This window comes from Cervus canadensis, chromosome 7, assembly GCF_019320065.1.
Source record: "Cervus canadensis isolate Bull #8, Minnesota chromosome 7, ASM1932006v1, whole genome shotgun sequence".
Classification (NCBI taxonomy): Eukaryota; Metazoa; Chordata; class Mammalia; order Artiodactyla; family Cervidae; genus Cervus; species Cervus canadensis.
In genome coordinates, this window is record NC_057392.1 from 28,424,459 (window position 1) to 28,441,139 (window position 16,681).

The following is a 16,681-nucleotide window of genomic DNA, read 5'->3' on the forward strand; positions in this document are numbered from 1 at the left end:
ATTCAATGCAATCCCTATCAAGTCACCACAGTTCTGATGCCATGACTCTTATCACTTGATGAGACTGTCTATAGCATCAAGGTCAATGGATTCTTTTTTCTATCCTCTGCAAACAACAAAATACACAGTACATTTTAATTTATCTCATTTTTACACTATGACTTTCTTGAGCAGTTGTTTTTTTTTTGTCCTGGAGTTTGAGTTTTTTGTTTTCCTTTTAGAGAGAAAATATACTTTCTTCACTCTGTCTATAATATCTAGCTTCTTTCTTACTAGTTTTATCTATTGCTTATAATCTCTTCCATTTTTCTTCTTAATAACATTTTTGAAGTTTATTGACTTTTAGTTTTAATTTGGGCTGATTGATTTCTATGTCTTTACTAGCTATTATCCTTTTTCCCCCTTGAATTCTTGGTTTATAGCTACCATTTTGTCTTTCTACATTTTCCTCATTTTGTTGGAAAATATCCTCAAGAAACTTTCTTAGAAATGTTTGCATGGGAGTTAACCACATATAGTTCTTGCATGTCTCACGATGACTCATTTTTGTATCCTTATTTTATTGACAGTTTGGGTATAAAATATCTTCCATAATCTTGAAGATCTTGCCCTGTTGTGTTCTAGCCTGCATGGGTGCTGAAGATCATCTGATGCCAGTCTGATTCCACTTCCTTTTTAGGGGATCTGTATTTTTCTTTCTGTAAGCTTATAGGATCTTTTTCCCCTTGGTGTCGCAGAATTTCTTGGTGATTGGCATTGGTGTGGGTCTTTTTTATTTATTGTGCTGGGTAGGAAATGCAGTGTCTCTCCCTGGGTTATTGCTTAACATATTTGGCTTTTGATTCGTTTTATTCCCTGGTGGCTCAATGGTAAGGAATCTGCCTACAATGCAGGAGACCCAGGTTCGATCCCTGGTCAGGAAGATCTCCTAGAGAAGGAAATGGCAACCCACTCTAATATTCTTGCCTGGAGAATTCCAGGATAGGGGAGCCTGACAGGCTACAGTCCATAGGGTTGCAAAGAGTTGAGGACATGACTGAGCAACTAACACTTTGACTAATAACATTTGTAGTTTCAGGTATAAAAAAGTCATGTATGGTTGCTTCTCTTTTTCAGGTGTCGCTGCCTATGTTGGCTGGCAAAGCTCCTCAATTCTCAAACCCCTGCTGCAACAAGGTCTTAGTGATGCTGAGGAATTTGTTATTGTGAAAGCTCTTAACGCCCTTACCTGTATGTGTCAATTAGGGCTGCTGCAAAAACCCCATGTCTATGAGTTTGCCAGTGATATTGGTAAGTTTTTGCTTCTTAAAATTAGGATGGGAAAATTAGGGAGTGGTAAGAGAAATGTGGGCTTCCCTGGGAGCTGACGTGGTAAGGAATCTGCCTGCAGTGCAGGAGACCTGAGTTCCATCACTGGGTTGGAAAGATCCCCTGGGAAAGGGCATGGCTACAACTGATGATAGCACTGTGAGATTTCTAGACAATCTCGAGTCAGATTTTCAGCTCTTTTGTCTCTTTTGTGTGTGTGTGCACGTGTGTGCACACCCTCGTGCATGCTTATGCCTGCATGCGTGTTGTGTGTGACACACAGGCCACTCACAGGAGCCTTGGTTCTCCAGCCCAGGCTGGGAAATACATCTTTGTTTTAATCTGTAGTTAAGTCTTGGTGATCCTTGAAAGATGAAGATTTTTTTATTTTTAACACAATGTAGATAAAATCTTCAACCACTCTGAAGAGTTAGCTTATATTTTTGGATGTTTGATGGCTAGATATGTTGAGACTGTGTGTGAAAGACTGTCTGTAACGTCTGTCATTGCGCTGATTGCCAGTGAGATGCCTGTAGTGCTGCCATTACTGCTGTTAGCAGTTCTGTCAACCAGTGAAGGGGTAATATCTTGGCCTTTATAATAGTCACCTGTGTTCATCAATTAAAATTCAGAGTAAGAACAAATAGATATATGTGACCCTTTGTAAAAGTAAAAATACTAGAAGCTTTTAGTTTCCTCATCGCTTCATTTTAAGGAAGTAACCAATGTAAGATTGTAAGTTGACTTTGTACTGAGAAGACATGAAATCTTAGACAATTTTAGATAAAATATTTTATTACTGCTTAATACTTTGCCAAAAAAATGTATAAAAACTCAAAAATTAATTAGATTTGATAAGTTTCTCTTGAGGCAATCCTCAGAGAAAAAAGACAAAGGGATTATTAGTTTGTTTATTGAAATTAGATGGTTAGATAGTAGAGGTATAAAATTTCTGAAAGTTTTTATGCATGAATATAGCTTTTTAAAAGAAAATATTTGTGGAAATTTGAGTATATGTACACTTCTTATTTTGTACTCTAATATCTATAATCATTCTTTTAGTCTGTAATCCTAATTTGAACTTTTTTGATGATTATGTTAAAAAGAATGACAAATTTAATAGTGAAGTTTTGAGTATTGGCAATGTAATCATATTAAAAATGTCTGCTACACTGAAATGCTTTTAATTTTTTTGTGTAAGCTGCAAAGTACTAAACCTTGAGGGAATCATCTCTCTTTTTTCCTCAATTTTTAAAGAGCTAATAGCTTGGGAAGCAAAAATTACTAATACAATAAAAGATGTTAGAATGTTTTTTGACTTTCTTGTCCTATGTAGTATAAGGCAGATGTAGAAAGCACCCCTTTTCATAAGTATATTAGAGAGAAAACGTATCATCCTAACACATATCTTGCTGCCTGCAATATTTTCCTGCTCATTTCTCACATCAGTGTTTTTTTTTTTTTCCTTCTCCTGTGAAAGTGGCATTACTTTTTAAGGGTCAAATTTTCCTTGCTTTTGACTTTGATAGTCTTTATTCTAATGAAAATCCTCTGTATATAAATATGTACTTGTATATTATAATTTCACATAATGTATTCCTTCTGTTGCTTATCTGGAAATTATTTTCGAGATTTGATATAGCATATAAGTAGCATTTTATTTATCTGCAAAATGGATGTCCGTCAGTTTTCAAGCTAAAATGATCATAAAAGACAGTTTTTTACCTCTCATCAAAATCTACAGAGATTTTTCTGAGTCCTGCTGTTTCTAGTCGGGGTCTTCAAGTATCTTAAGTTTAATGTAAAAATAATTATCTTGAGGTATAGAATAAATCCAGTGTGGTACATTGGATTTGGAGCTTTTTGGATGTGGAACTCCCTTGGAACTAGAACTGAATTTAATACTACCTATGGGGATGAAGACGAGCCTTGCTGAGAAAAATCAAGCAAATAATCATTTATTGGCATTTTGAACTATTTAAAAGAAAAATGTTTTTAATAACTTAGAAACACCTACTTAAAGAACAAATGATAAGCCGTATGCATGTCTCTGTTGTTCTTTCTTTAAACTATGTGTGGTTAGTCTGTTCTAGCAATTCTTAATGGGAACTGTGTTGGTGGTGGTGATTATCATGATTGATATTACTCAGTCCTCCCACTTTGACATTATGAAAACTCACCTTTCCCTCTTGTTGTCGTCGTTCAGTCACCAAGTCATATCTGAGTCTTTGCGACCCCGTGGACTGTAGCCCACTGGGTTCCTCCGTCCATGAGATTTCCCAGGCAAGAATATTGGAGCCAGTTGCCATTTGCTCCTCCAGGGATCTCCCTGACCCAGGGATCAAACCCGCATCTCCTTCCCTGGCAGGTGGGCTCTTCCCTGCTGAGCCACCTGGGAAGCTGCTACCTTCCTTCCACTTGTCCCCAGAAAACTGGGGATGTATTGGATGTTTTACAGAAAATCTTCTTGATTGTTTTCTTGTATTTGGCATCTTTGAGGTTCTTTGTATCTGTTAGCTGCTTACCAACACAATAATGCTTTACATTAATCAACCACGAAATCTCAGGAAGTGCTTCAGTCAGGTTCTCATCATGCATCTAGATGCGAGCTCTGTGGGCGGTTCTGCTTTAGGCCTTGCATCTCCGAGACTGTCTGTGGGGACTGGGATGTATCTGTCTCCTCCTGGGGCCACATCGGAGGGGCAGCAGCTGCCCAGGTGACATCCTGGGTGGTGGCACAAGCCTCGCTATGCTGCGCATTTGGAGCCTCTGTCTGTGTTACATCTGCAGGTGTTCCATTGGCTAGAGCAGGTGCCGTGACAGCCGAGGGGCAGGCAGAGACGGACCAGTTGTGCAGGTGAGCGCCAGGTAAGGGTGGGACTGTAACACAGGTAACACAGAGGACTGGAACCATTGATTCAGCCTTGTCTCCTGTCTAACTTCTGCCAAGTTGTCTTAAGTTGAGTTACCTTTTGGAGGTTTTTCAGTGTTTTTCCAGCCCTCATTTTCTCTGTTGTTAGAGGGAAACTCCAGCCCTTCTGTTGCTGGCTGTCTCAGAAGCTGCAGGGTGTTGATGGAATAACCAAAATCACCTCTAAGAATTGGAAACGGGAGAACTTTGGAGACAGATATCTTGAACAATTTTTTTCTCTTGCCCTATTTGTGTAAACAGTCATCTCTTATTTTTTAAATTTATTTTTATGGAAGTAGCCCTGGTTTGTAGCATCATCCAGGTTTCATGTGTGCAGCATTAGATCTCTGCTTCTGTGCCCACTGCGGTGTGCTCACCCCCAAAAACTGAGTTTCTGTCCTCCATCATTCAGTTGATCCCCTTTCCCCGTCTTACCCTTCTCCGTGCCCCTCCCCGTCTGGTAACTGTCACTGTGTCCTCTGTATTTATATACTGTTTTTGTTTGGCTCAGTTCATTCATTATTTTTTGTTTGTTTTTTGTGTGCCACACATAAGTGAAATCATATGGTATTTTGCTTTCTCTGTCTGACATATTTAACTTAATACACTCAAGGTCCATCCATGTTGTCTCACAGGGCAAGATTTTGCTTTTTTTATGGCTGAGTAGCATTCCATCGCATCTTTATACCCCTTCTTTATCCATTGATGGGCACTTAGGTTGTTCCCTATCTTGGCTATTGTAAATAAAGCTATAATGAACATAGGGGTGCATATATCTTTTTGAATTAGTGTTTTATTCTTTGGATAAATCACTTACGTGTGGCACACCAAATAGCCAGAAATAGCTGGATCTTATGGTAGTTCTGTTAACTTTTTGAGGAATCTCCACAGTGTTTTCCATAGTGACTCCTCCAGTTTCCATTTCTGCAGTGTGAAAAAGGTTTCCTTTTCTACACATGCTTTCCAGCACTTGGTGTTTCTCACCTTTTTGATAACAGCCATTCTAAGAGTGTGAGATGATAGGTCATTGTAGTTTTGATTTGCATTTCCCTTATAATCAGTGGTGGTGAAAATCTTTACATGTGTCTACCAGCCAACTGCATGTCTTCTTTGGAATAATTCAGCTCCTCTGCCCATTTATTGTGCAGGTTGTTTTTTGGCTGTTGAGTTGTCTGAGTTCTTTGTATATATCGACATTAACCCCTTATCGGCTCCATGACTTGCAGATAGCTTCTCCCACTCAGTAGGTTGCCTGTTTTGCTGAGGATTTCTTTTCTGTGCAGAAGCTTTCTCATTTGGTGTCGCCCATTTGTTTATTTTTGTTCTTGTTGTCTGAGGAGACGTATCTAAAGATTTTTGCTAAGACTGATGTCAGAGAGCATGCTGTTTATGTTTTCTTGTAGTAGTTGTATGCTTTCAGGTCTTGCATTCAGGCTTTTAATCCACTTTGAGTTGATTTCTGTGTACGATGAGAGAGAGTGCAGGTAGTTGTTCCGTTTTTCCAACGCTATTTCAGAGATTGGCCTTTCTCCATTGTAGATTGTGTGCTCTTGTTCACAAGTGTGGGTTTATTTCTCTCTGGGTGATGACCTATCCATTTACGTAAGTGGGGTGTTAAAGTCCCCTAGTTACTCTCTTGCTGTCAGTTTCTTCCATTAGGTCTGTTAATGATTGTTTTGTATGTTTTGGTGCTCCTGAATTAAGTGTGTGTGTGTATATATATGTATATACAAATCACTATTATGTCTTCCTGATGAATTGTCCAGTTTATCATTATATACTGTTCATCTTTGTGTTTTGTTACCTTTTTTTGGCTTGAAGCGTGTTTTACTTGATGTGAGTATGACTGCATTCCTTCTGTTAGGCTGTAATTTGGAGTCTTCTGTCCCTTCACTTTGAGCCTATGTTTGTCCTCAGAGCCGAGGTAAGTGTCCTGGAGGCCGCATATGTAGTTGGGTCTTATTTTTTTCTTTTAACCTTTTATTTTGTATCAGGTTGTAGCTGATTAAAAACATTGTGATAGTCTCAGGTGAACAGCAAAGGGCCTGAGCCATGCATATGTGTGTACCCATTCTCCCTAAACTCCCCTCCCATCCAGGCTGCCACATAACACTGACAGAGTTTCATGTGCTATACAGTAGTTCCTTGTTTGTTATCCACTTTCAGTGTAGCAGTGTGTACATATCCACCCCAAACTCCCTGCCTATGCCTTCCACCATCCTCCCCCTAGGGCAACCATAGTTTCATTCTCTAAGTCTGTGAGGCTCTTTCTGCTTTGCCAGTCAGTTAATTTGAAACATTTATTTTTAGGTTCCACATATGAGGGATGTCATGGGCTTCCTTGGTGGCCCCTATGGTAAAGAATCTGCCTCTAATGCAGGAGACCCGGCTTTGATCCCTGGGTGGGAAAGATCTGCTAGAAAAGGGGATGGCCACCCAGTCCAGGATTCTGGCCTGAAGAATCCCACAGACAGAGGAGCCCCACGGACTACAGTCCATGTGGTTACCATGAGGTTTATATAAAACATCTCATAGGTACATGTGTCTTTTTCAGTTCTGGTTTCCGCAGGGTATATGCCTAGGAGTGGGATTGCTGGGTCATATTTTTTTAAGGAATCTCCATACTGTTTTCCATAGTGGCTATATCAATTTACATTCCCACCAGCAGTACAAGAGGGTTCCCTTTTCTCCACACCCTCTGCAGTATTTATTTTTTGTAGACTTTTTGATGATGGCCATTCTAACCAGTGTGAGGTGATATCTTACTGTAGTTTTGGTTTGTAGTTTCCTCTTCCTTTATTTGGACTTCTGTGTTTCTAAGTTTGTTCCTTCATTTGTGTAATATTTGTCTGCCTTTTCATGATTATTTTTTAAGCTTATTGTGTTTGAGGTCTCCTTTTCCCAGGCTTCAAGGTTAAATTCTTTCTTCCTTTTGTTTTCTGCCCCCCCAAGGTTGGTCTAGTGGTTAGTGTAAGCTTCATATAGGGTGAGATTTATGCTGAGTTTTTGTTTGTTTGTTTGTTTTTCCTCTGATGGGCAAGGCTGAGTGAGGTGGTAATCCTGTCTGCTGATGATTGGGTTTGTATTTTTGTTTTGTTTGCTGTTTAGGCGTCCTGCACAGGGTCCTACTGGTGGTTGGGTGATGCCTGGTCTTGTATTCAAGTGGTCTCCTCTGTGTGAGTTCTCACTATCTGATACTCAGGGTTAGTTCTTTGGTAGTCTAGGGTCTTGGAGTCAGTGCTTCCACTCCAAAGGCTCCAGGCTGGATCTTGCCAGTCGCAGACCAAGGGGCTCCTATTGTGTTCTCATTCTAGAGGCATGGGGTCCCTGATTGTTTAAAGGTGCTCCTGAGACACTGAAACCTCCTCGCAGCGATGATGGTGGTCAGTGTTTTTCTGGTGAATCGGGAGAAAGATTTCCTGTTTTCCTCGGGGGAAGCCTGCCTGCTCGCGCACCTTGGCGGGCTCCTCGCGGTCGCAGAGGCTGAACCCCACTCGGTGCTCCGGAAGACCTCAGAAGATGCCTTCTGACCCTTTGGGTGGGATGGTCACTGAAGGGAGTGGTCTTTCTCAGGTGCTGGTGCCATTCTGCTTTCTCAGAAGCGTCCTTGCTCGCTGACAAAGAGCCACGAGTGCAAACTTCTTTTTTCTTTTTTTTGCATTGTACTCTTTGGTAAACTGTTCCTCCTGTTAATTCATTTCTGAGCTCATTGGACTGCCTCTGTGAGTTTTCCTGTGGCTCTTTGCGTTTCCTCATGATGGCTGTCTGGAATTATCTGTCAGATCCCTGTATTCAGTGACTTTAGTTTCTGGAAAATTTTCATTTCCTTTTTGTAGCACACTGTTCCTGCTCTTCTTCAAGGTGCTTGATGAGTGTTTCTCTTCCTGTGCCTTGGAAATAGTGAACACTTCTTGATTCCGATTCACCAGGCTGGAAGTGAGTCGTTTTTCTCTGTTGTCCGTTAGGTGGCACTGTAGCCTAACTTGTAAAGTTCACTTGTCTGTGCTGCCTCTGGTTGTATTTAGGAGCCTGAGGTTTGCACCGTCTGCTGCCTCTCTTAGAGGTGTAGCCTGTGACCTCACGATTACTGCCCGCGCCCCGGGGGTGATGTGCCGTGTGCTCCTCTCTTGCTAGCGTCCCTGCTGGGGCATCGGGATAGCTGGCCCTTGGTCACGTGCAGCATCTCCTGAGTCCCAGGCGCCACTCTCACAGGATGAGGGGGAGGGTGGGCAAGAGCTGGGGTCGCGGGGCCGTCTCTGACGGGTCTGGTGTTGTAAGGTCTGAGGGCTTTGCTGCCATGGCTGGAGGTGTGGGGGCTGGAGTTGTGGGTGCGTCTGTGACTGGGGGAATGGGGTCCCGGGCCCGCTGCCACTCGGTCACCGGAGGCTTGTCGGTGTGATGCCCAGTCACCGGAGGCTGTCGGTGCTGCCGCAGGGAGGCCAGGGCTGCGTGATCCGCTGTCTCTGGGGCCCCGGCTCAGCTGCCATGGGCGGAGGGCAGACTGCAGTCACCACTGTGTATTCCCTGCTCCCACCTTCCCCGTTTGCTCCGGTCCCCCCATCTCTAGAGGTCTAGGTAAGTGGAATTCTGCACCTGGTCGTGTTGGACAGAGGCACCTTTGTTGAGTTTTCGGTGTTGTACTGATAGTAGAGTAAAGGGGAGAGACGAAGGTAGCATCTCATTCCACCGTAGTATCGACATCCTGGTGACAGAATTCTTACTGCTCTGTTAGCCTGAGTTTCTTATGACGTCAGTATTCCCTCAATGCTGATGTCTTTGTATCCTCAGAACTAAGTTTTTTGTTTTTTTTGTTTGTTTGTTTTTTGCTTTTAGAAGTTTGAATTTTATTCTAAATCCAGTTAGTTTAGCTGTTTGAATTTTATCCTAAATCTTCAGTTAGTTGAAATCGTTGACTTTAGGTGTTGTACAGAAAATAGTTAAAAAGATGTGAAAAGATACTCATTTAATTTTGTGATTTAATTTTATATCTTAACTCTTTAACAATGGGCAGCGTATGTTTTTTGCCTTTCAGCCTCAATTCATATTGCCTTGTGAATGAATTCATGAGTATTGTATTTGATACGATCAGATCTTTGCATTTAAATGAACGTCAGTCAGGTGAAATCATTCCATTAACCCAAGCCATGACTTGGAGGAGAACCATCTTCGTGGTGTCCTTGCCCTCTATGTGGTAGATGCTGCGTCCTTGGACTCCGTGAGGTGGATTATATGGGGGGTAACAGTTCGCCGTGTACTGTTGGGGCTCACGTCTCTGTCCACTAGTTTTTAACTCAGTCTCTTAAATGAGTGTGTGTCCCCTCATCTTCAGCCCTGACTGAAAATATAACAATTTAAATCCCGAGGAAAGAGGTAACTGTTTTTACTCTCTTACGGCATTGTTCATATTTATGGTCGGTAATGTTATAACGTCAGTATGTCCACCTGGTTCAGTGTATGTCCCAGGACAATCAGAGGCAACCTGATGGTAACATTTGCTATAATCCCTTTATCAGTAGTGTTATAAGGTAAGAATTTGTTTATCTTAATAGTGGGAATCTCTTCATGAACATGGTATCTTGATAGTGTGAAACTCTTTATGAACATGGTTTAATCCAAGCCTTTTTTCTTTCCCTCTTAGCCCCCTTTCTGTGTCATCCCAACCTATGGATACGCTATGGCGCTGTGGGATTTATCACCGTGGTAGCTCACCAAATAAGCACAGCTGATGTCTACTGCAAACTGATGCCTTACCTTGACCCATATATTACTCAACCAATAATACAGGTATGCATGTTCCAGCTTGGAATCAAACCTCCCTTCCAACTGGGCCCCTTTAAGAAAAAGGTTTGGAGAGTCCTATTTTTATTTAAACTTGTAAAGATTTAAATTGGACTATAGAATTTTCATATTTCTTTCAAGGTAGTTAATGTTAATGAACAGACGCTCTGGAAGGTGAGAGAAGTCCAGGGAGCTGTTATGTTGTCCATCATGCGCTGTGCAGTGCAGCCCTCAGTGGTTCACCTGTTCTTTTGTGCGGTGTCTGAGGTGTCTGCCATTACAGGAAGTGTAGCGGAAATATATATTGATGGACCTGCTTTTGTTATAAAAGCATAGCTGATTTCAGCCCAGGTCCACATTTATAATAAATTGGAAGCAGGCTTTTTCAAAAGTTGGTTTTCAGAGCACTCACTGGTTCTGGTTTCTTTTCTTTTTTTTTCTTTAAACCTAATGCCCACTGACTCCTCTTGCTCCCCCGCCCCTCCCCCACCCCTTCCCAAGCAGTGTAGCACTTGTTGATAAACTTTGGGTCTTTGGTTTGTGCAAAGCAATTATTTATCCACCTTGTCAGTGTTTATATCCTTCATTTTGTTGGACAGTCAACTATCAAAATATTGATAGGTATTTAAATTGAATGGACTGTTGAGAGGATTCTAGCTGGTAAAACAGCCTAAAATACCTGTTTTTCTTTTGCAATTTCCTATTCCTCTCTAGCTTTCTCCTACTTTTATAAGCCCAGTGTGCCTTCCCTATGGTTGGAGAAAATGGCCTTGGATATCCTCTGCAAATAAGTAGCTGTGACTGTCTTCAGTCTTTAGTTTTCATAATAGATTAATCCAACTTGGAGGATCATCATTCTTTCTTTCATAGAGTTTGTAAATTAAAATTTTCATACCAAGAACAATTTATATATCTGTGAAAGATGGATAATATTGCTAAAAATACATCCTCCTTTTTTGAAGTTTATTAAGGCTTTCTTAGAAACAGGTCTAGTGATCCCTACTGCTTTGACTGCTTATTCTAGTATGAGCCATAGAAGTTTGCCTATTAAACTATTAATGAAAGAAAGAAGTGTTTCTGGGATTGAAAAATTGCATACATTTGTAGTAACTTTTAGTTGTGTTTTACTAAAATAAATCTGATATTTACATGGTTTGTTAGAAATCTGCACCATTCTCCTTGTTTCTCAGAAATTGTCATTAGTGTTACCTTTTGCTTTTATCATTGTTTTATATCTTGAAAGGCCAGGTTTAGGAGTTGAGAGACTGCTTATCTATATGTTTCACAATTCTTACTTTTCTGCAGTTTCGATTAGACAAAAGATACCTTTTTATGCTGGTTTCTATTGGCCAGCTCACCAGGTAGTTAAATGTATCTAAAAAAGTCCTCTTGGTTACTGTTTAACTAACCCCTTTTATTATAAACGCATTGACAAGGAGAATATTCTTGGGGATTAAGAAAGAAAAGATTTTAAGAACTCTGGAGAGAGTAATATTTTTTAGAAGTGGTTGAAGCTGTTGGGGAAAGCTGATGATTGAAGGGTAGCCCTATGGCTGTTGAACATCTTCCCTGGATTAGTACCTTTTGGCTGTTAGACCTGTGAACTGCAGATACTTCGTAGATCTGGAAAGTCATCTGACGTTTTGAGATCTAGAAAACGGGCTCTGAACTTTTCTAGTCTGGACACTGGTAATATTCAAGTATGATAGACACAAATGTATACTCAGATGCTAACAATGAATGAAGAAATACCTTCACTCTAAAGGTCACTGTGTTCTTTTTTCTTCTAAGCAAAAGTTGCAGATGTTGATATCTCCCATTTTCTTAGAAAATGAATACCTATGTTAACTTTACACAGGTTATATGTATTGAATTTGAAAACAGCTGTACTGTATATTATATCTTTGGCTGATTCTTTTTGTTTTTCTAATACAGATTGAAAGAAAACTTGTTCTACTCAGTGTTTTAAAAGAGCCAGTAAGTCGTTCTATATTTGATTATGCTTTGAGGTCTAAAGATATTACTAGCTTGTTCAGACATCTTCACATGCGTCAGAAGAAGCGAAAGGGGTCTCTTCCTGACTGCCCTCCACCTGAGGATCCTGCCATAGCACAGCTTCTGAAGAAACTGCTCTCACAGGTAATATCGCCTTTCCGAAATCTTATATTTAAATGCAGATTTTATAAAAACCTGGAGGCATACATCTAGTGTGTAAGAATATTTTTGATTAAGTTGTAGCATAGCAAATGAATAAAAAATCTGGCAGATATGCATTTGCTTTGATATCTAAGGCATGCTGTGATGATGATAAGGCACTGGGTTGAGTTAAATAAGGAATCATGGGAGACCTAGTAAGTGTGTTTATGGTTACTGGCTGTGTAAACAAGGGAAAAAGTAGATACAACCTTAGATTTAAGTAATATTCTTGATTGTATTTCATATTTCATCAAAAATATAAAGAAAGAAAAAAAATTACAGAACACAAACGCAATAAAGAAAAATCTTGGTTTAATTCAGCTCAAATTTAGAGTCTTCACTACATGCAAACAGCTAAAATGCTGGGACTTATAATGTGTCTTAGATTGAATAAACCAGTAGTTTACTGCTATATCTTGGAAATCTCATTAGAACTAGGAATCCTTGTTATTATGCTTGGCATTATTTAAATCTAGATTCAGCATCCTGTTTTAGAGGGGATGTGTGGATCCTAGAGAAGACAAAGTAGGATGTAACTGGTTAGAAATAAAGGTTACGGTTTCTGAAAAGATGTTCCGCGAGCCTTAAAGTGAATACTTGGGGTCGCCTTTAATGAGTGTCTTTAAGTCTGTGGGACATGATGGTTAAGAGCATGAGTATCAGTCATTATCTTGTCTAAGAGAAAAGAAGATGAGGAAACACCTCTGCTGTGGAGAGAGAATCAGTCAGCTCTGGGAGATAAATCCCTTCTCACAGTGATGCCTGTCACTGAACATCTGGTATCATCTGATGCCCAGATGTTGGTTTGAGTGATTGAATGCTGCAGTAGGCTTCCGTGGGATGCTGGTGGGATCTTGGTTCTTTGAGGTCTAACTATCTGGAGACGAGCTGCCTCTGAACGTCCGTTCTAAGCCAGCGGTTCTGTTTCCTGTGTTTCAGAGAACTTCAATTTGGTGTGACTTGAATTGCCAGAGAGCTTGTTTCTTTGAGTTTTCTTTTAACCTTGGCTTGTACATTAGATATATTTTCCAGTTTGTGGAAAATTGAATATTGAATCACATTTTCCAATTCTTTCTCCTGAACAAGTAATTCTTATCAAAAAGATTTCAGCTTGCAATAAAAACCACCCCAATTTAGATGTTTCTTGGAGCTCAAATAGTATGATTCCTTTGTATTTTCTCTCTTCCCTGCAAATCCTGTATATTAAGTTGGACTGTTCTATACGGAAGTTTTCTCTTCCGTGTGAGTCATTAGTTATTTTGTGGAGCCACCTTAGCTCCTGATACTTGCTTTTCACCTTGCCGTGGGTGTCAGTTTCCCACTGCCACGGGTAAAGTTTCCCACTGCAAGGGAAGGGGCAGCGTCAGTAGCCCTTCTGTGTCCTGCTGCTCTTCTTCCCAGCCCCAGGGCCCTGCTGCTCCCCCGGTGCCAGCCCCCGTCACTGGGGTCCTGATGAAAGCACTGCACTCTCACTGACTTGTATTCCTGAGCCTCAGTGCTTGAGGTCCTCACTCGTCTCTCCTTTCTGTGAGTGGAAGTGGGGAGCACGGAATCCCCTGTCCTATGCTGTTTCTGTGAATAATCTTAGGAGACTAGTCACAGGTAGTCTCAGGAGACTCCTCAGGGGCAAGGATGCTCTGCTTCAAGGGCTACGTGCTGCTGCTAGAAGGGACAGCAGGCTGGAGTCTTTGAGGCCCTCAGCGGTAGCAGCACAACACTGGCTTCCACGGTTTGAGAACACCCAGTGAGTCTACTTTCTGTGTTGTGTGCCTGTCCTTGAAATAAGCTTGACGAGTAGGTATTGGCATCATTTTATTAGATAAGGAAACTGGCTCAGTGAGGGTAGTTAAGCTCCTATGCACACAGTTAGTGAACATTACGTTTCAGAGCTAGTGTTGGACCCTAAACCTGTCTTCACTCTACACACGACCCCCCCCCCCGCCCCACCACAAAGTGCCATCTTGCCTCTCAAAATGCCCAGAGGGTAGGGAGCCAAAGCTGAGAGGCTTGCTGGGGTTTTATGTGGACTGAGGAAGAGGCCCCTGGGCAGCTCATCTCTTCCAGCCCTTTGCAAGCCTTTTCTCTGCTTTTCCTTTTTGGTCCCTGTGCTACTGAGTTTGTTGGGAAGTGGCTAGAAGTACTAGAAGTTGGGAAGTGGCTAGAAGTACTAGAAGTGGCCTGGAGCCAGAGGAGGTTTTGAAGGTGGGAATTGAGTCTTTGTCCTAATGTCAGGAATACAGAGGGGAGACATATGTTTTTAGCCACTGCAGAATTTACCCTCCTACAGCATTTCTTTTTTTTTTTTTTCTTTTGCTTGGGGTTCTTCAGTGCTCTTTTCTGTAGGACCTCTTGAGGACACTTGAGATATGGGGTGAGTGAAATAGGCCTTTCCAGAGCAGCCTAGTGTTGTTTCTCTGACAGAGCACCAGATAATAGACTTAAAGTACACTTCTGGAACATTACCTCTGTGGGAGTTGAAATCTGCCTGTACTCCAGATTTTCAATAGGCTTTCCGATCTGGAGGTAACACATGTCAGGATTATTTTAGATTGATCTCATCTATGAGAGAGCTCCCTGTTTTTTTCATATTCATTTAAACAGATACAGATACTTTAATTTACATTTTAAACTTTTACATATTTTTAATTAAAAAGATTTTGACTTGGTAGTATAGATGCATGGTATACAATTGAAAAGCTCTATAATAAGATATACATAAAATGTAAGTTTTCATCTAATCTCTGACTCCTGGCCATCCATTTTTCTTTCTCTGTTGATCGTGAATTTTATACTGTTTGGTGCTGAATCCCTTTACACTACACAGTTGGCCCTCTGTATCCACACATTCCACATCCATGAATTCAACCAACCGTGGGTCGAAAATACAGAAGAAAAAAAAAAATTCCACAAAGTTCCAAAATGCAAAGCTTTAATTTGCCTCATTCTGGTAACTATTTGCATATTATTTACACTGTATTTACAACTTTTTACATAATATTTACATTATTTTAGGTATTCTAAGATTTTTTGAGTCTGGCTTATTTTACTCAGCAGAATGTCTTCAAGCTTCATCCATGTTTTAGCATGTGTCAGAATTCCCTTCCTTCTTAAAGCTTAATAATATTCTATGTATATTCCAAAAAAAAAAATAAAGTATATAGGAAGATGTTTGTAGGTTCCCTGCAAATACTGTGCTGCCATTTTATCTAGGAGATCAAGCATCTGTGGATTTTGTTATGTGTGGGGGTCTTGAGGATGGCTGTATAGTGTTGGATTTTTTCCACAGTTAAAGTTATTTGGAGTTGGTTTGATGATTTTAAGCCTTGGTTTCGAGCTTTGTTAGGAGAGATCCAGAGCAACCTTTATTTAGCTCGACTCCTAGGGACTTGTGAGGACATGATGCTTTGTGTGATAAGCGGTCTCTCACTTCTGGTTGGTAGGAGCAGAGTGAGTGATCCCCAGCCCTGTGTCAGCTCTGGGGTTGTTTGGCTCCTGGGTGTTGGTGTTCATATGCATGTAGCTCAGCACTCGGAGGGAGACTGGCGGTGCCCTGACCACAGCTCTTGCTTGGCGTGGGATCTCTCTTCTTCAGGGCTCTGCCCCATGCTTGGCCATTTGGCTTCCTGGAACTCTGATTTGTCTCTCGAACATGTCTCTGATGAACTCTATTTGAGTCCCCCCACCATCGCCCTCCTCATGCCATGGCTGGGAAACTCTCCAAAGAGTAAGCTGGGACAGTCATAGGACTCATTTTTATCTGGGGGAATCATTGCCCTATGCTTCCTGTTTTCCAGTGTCTGTAAAGTGTCATCTCATATTTTTTGTCTGGTTTCAAAGTTGTTTTAAGTGGGAGGGTAAATCTTGTCCCTGGTATACATCATGGCTGGAAGCAGAAGTCTGAGGGGTGTTAATGGACTACACTTTTGCTGTAAACAGTCGAATGGGAAAGACAAGATCTCTTCGAGAAAATAAGAGATACCAAGGGAACCGTTCATGCAAAGATGGTCACAATAGAAGAAATGGTATGGATCTAACAGAAGCAGAAGACTCTAAGAAGAGGTGGCAAGAATATACAGAAGAACAGTACAAAAGAGATCTTCATGACCCAGACAACCACAATGGTTTGATCACTAACCTGAAGCCATACATCCTGGAGTGCCATGTTAAGTGGGCCTTAGGATGCATCACTACAAACAAATGCACTCAATATGCCAGCAGATTTGGAAAACTCAGCAGGGGCTGCAGGACTGAAAAAGGTCAGTTTTCATTCCAATCCCAAAGAAGGGCAATGCCAAGGAATGTTCAAATTACCGCACAATTGCACTCATCTCAGACGCTAGTAAAGTAATGCTCAAAATTCTCCAAGCCAGGCTTCAACAGTACGTGAACCTTGAACTTATAGGTGTTCAAGTTGGATTTAGGAAAGGCAGAAGAACCAGAGATCAAATTACCAACCTCCAATGGATCATTGAAAAAGCAAGAGAATTC

The 16,681-nt window shown here is 41.1% G+C and overlaps 1 protein-coding gene across 4 annotated transcripts in view; it reads left to right on the forward strand.

Annotated features, from left to right (window-relative positions):
• PIK3R4 (phosphoinositide-3-kinase regulatory subunit 4) overlaps window positions 1-16,681 on the forward strand; it is an 85,061-nt gene that overhangs the window by 29,519 nt on the left and 38,861 nt on the right. For all 4 annotated transcript variants that reach the window (XM_043474746.1, XM_043474745.1, XM_043474749.1 and 1 more), the window contains exons 7-9: window positions 1,117-1,290; window positions 9,858-10,003; window positions 11,933-12,136. In XM_043474746.1, coding sequence (XP_043330681.1) covers window positions 1,117-1,290; window positions 9,858-10,003; window positions 11,933-12,136 — 524 coding nt within the window. The remainder of the gene's footprint in view (window positions 1-1,116; window positions 1,291-9,857; window positions 10,004-11,932; window positions 12,137-16,681) is intronic.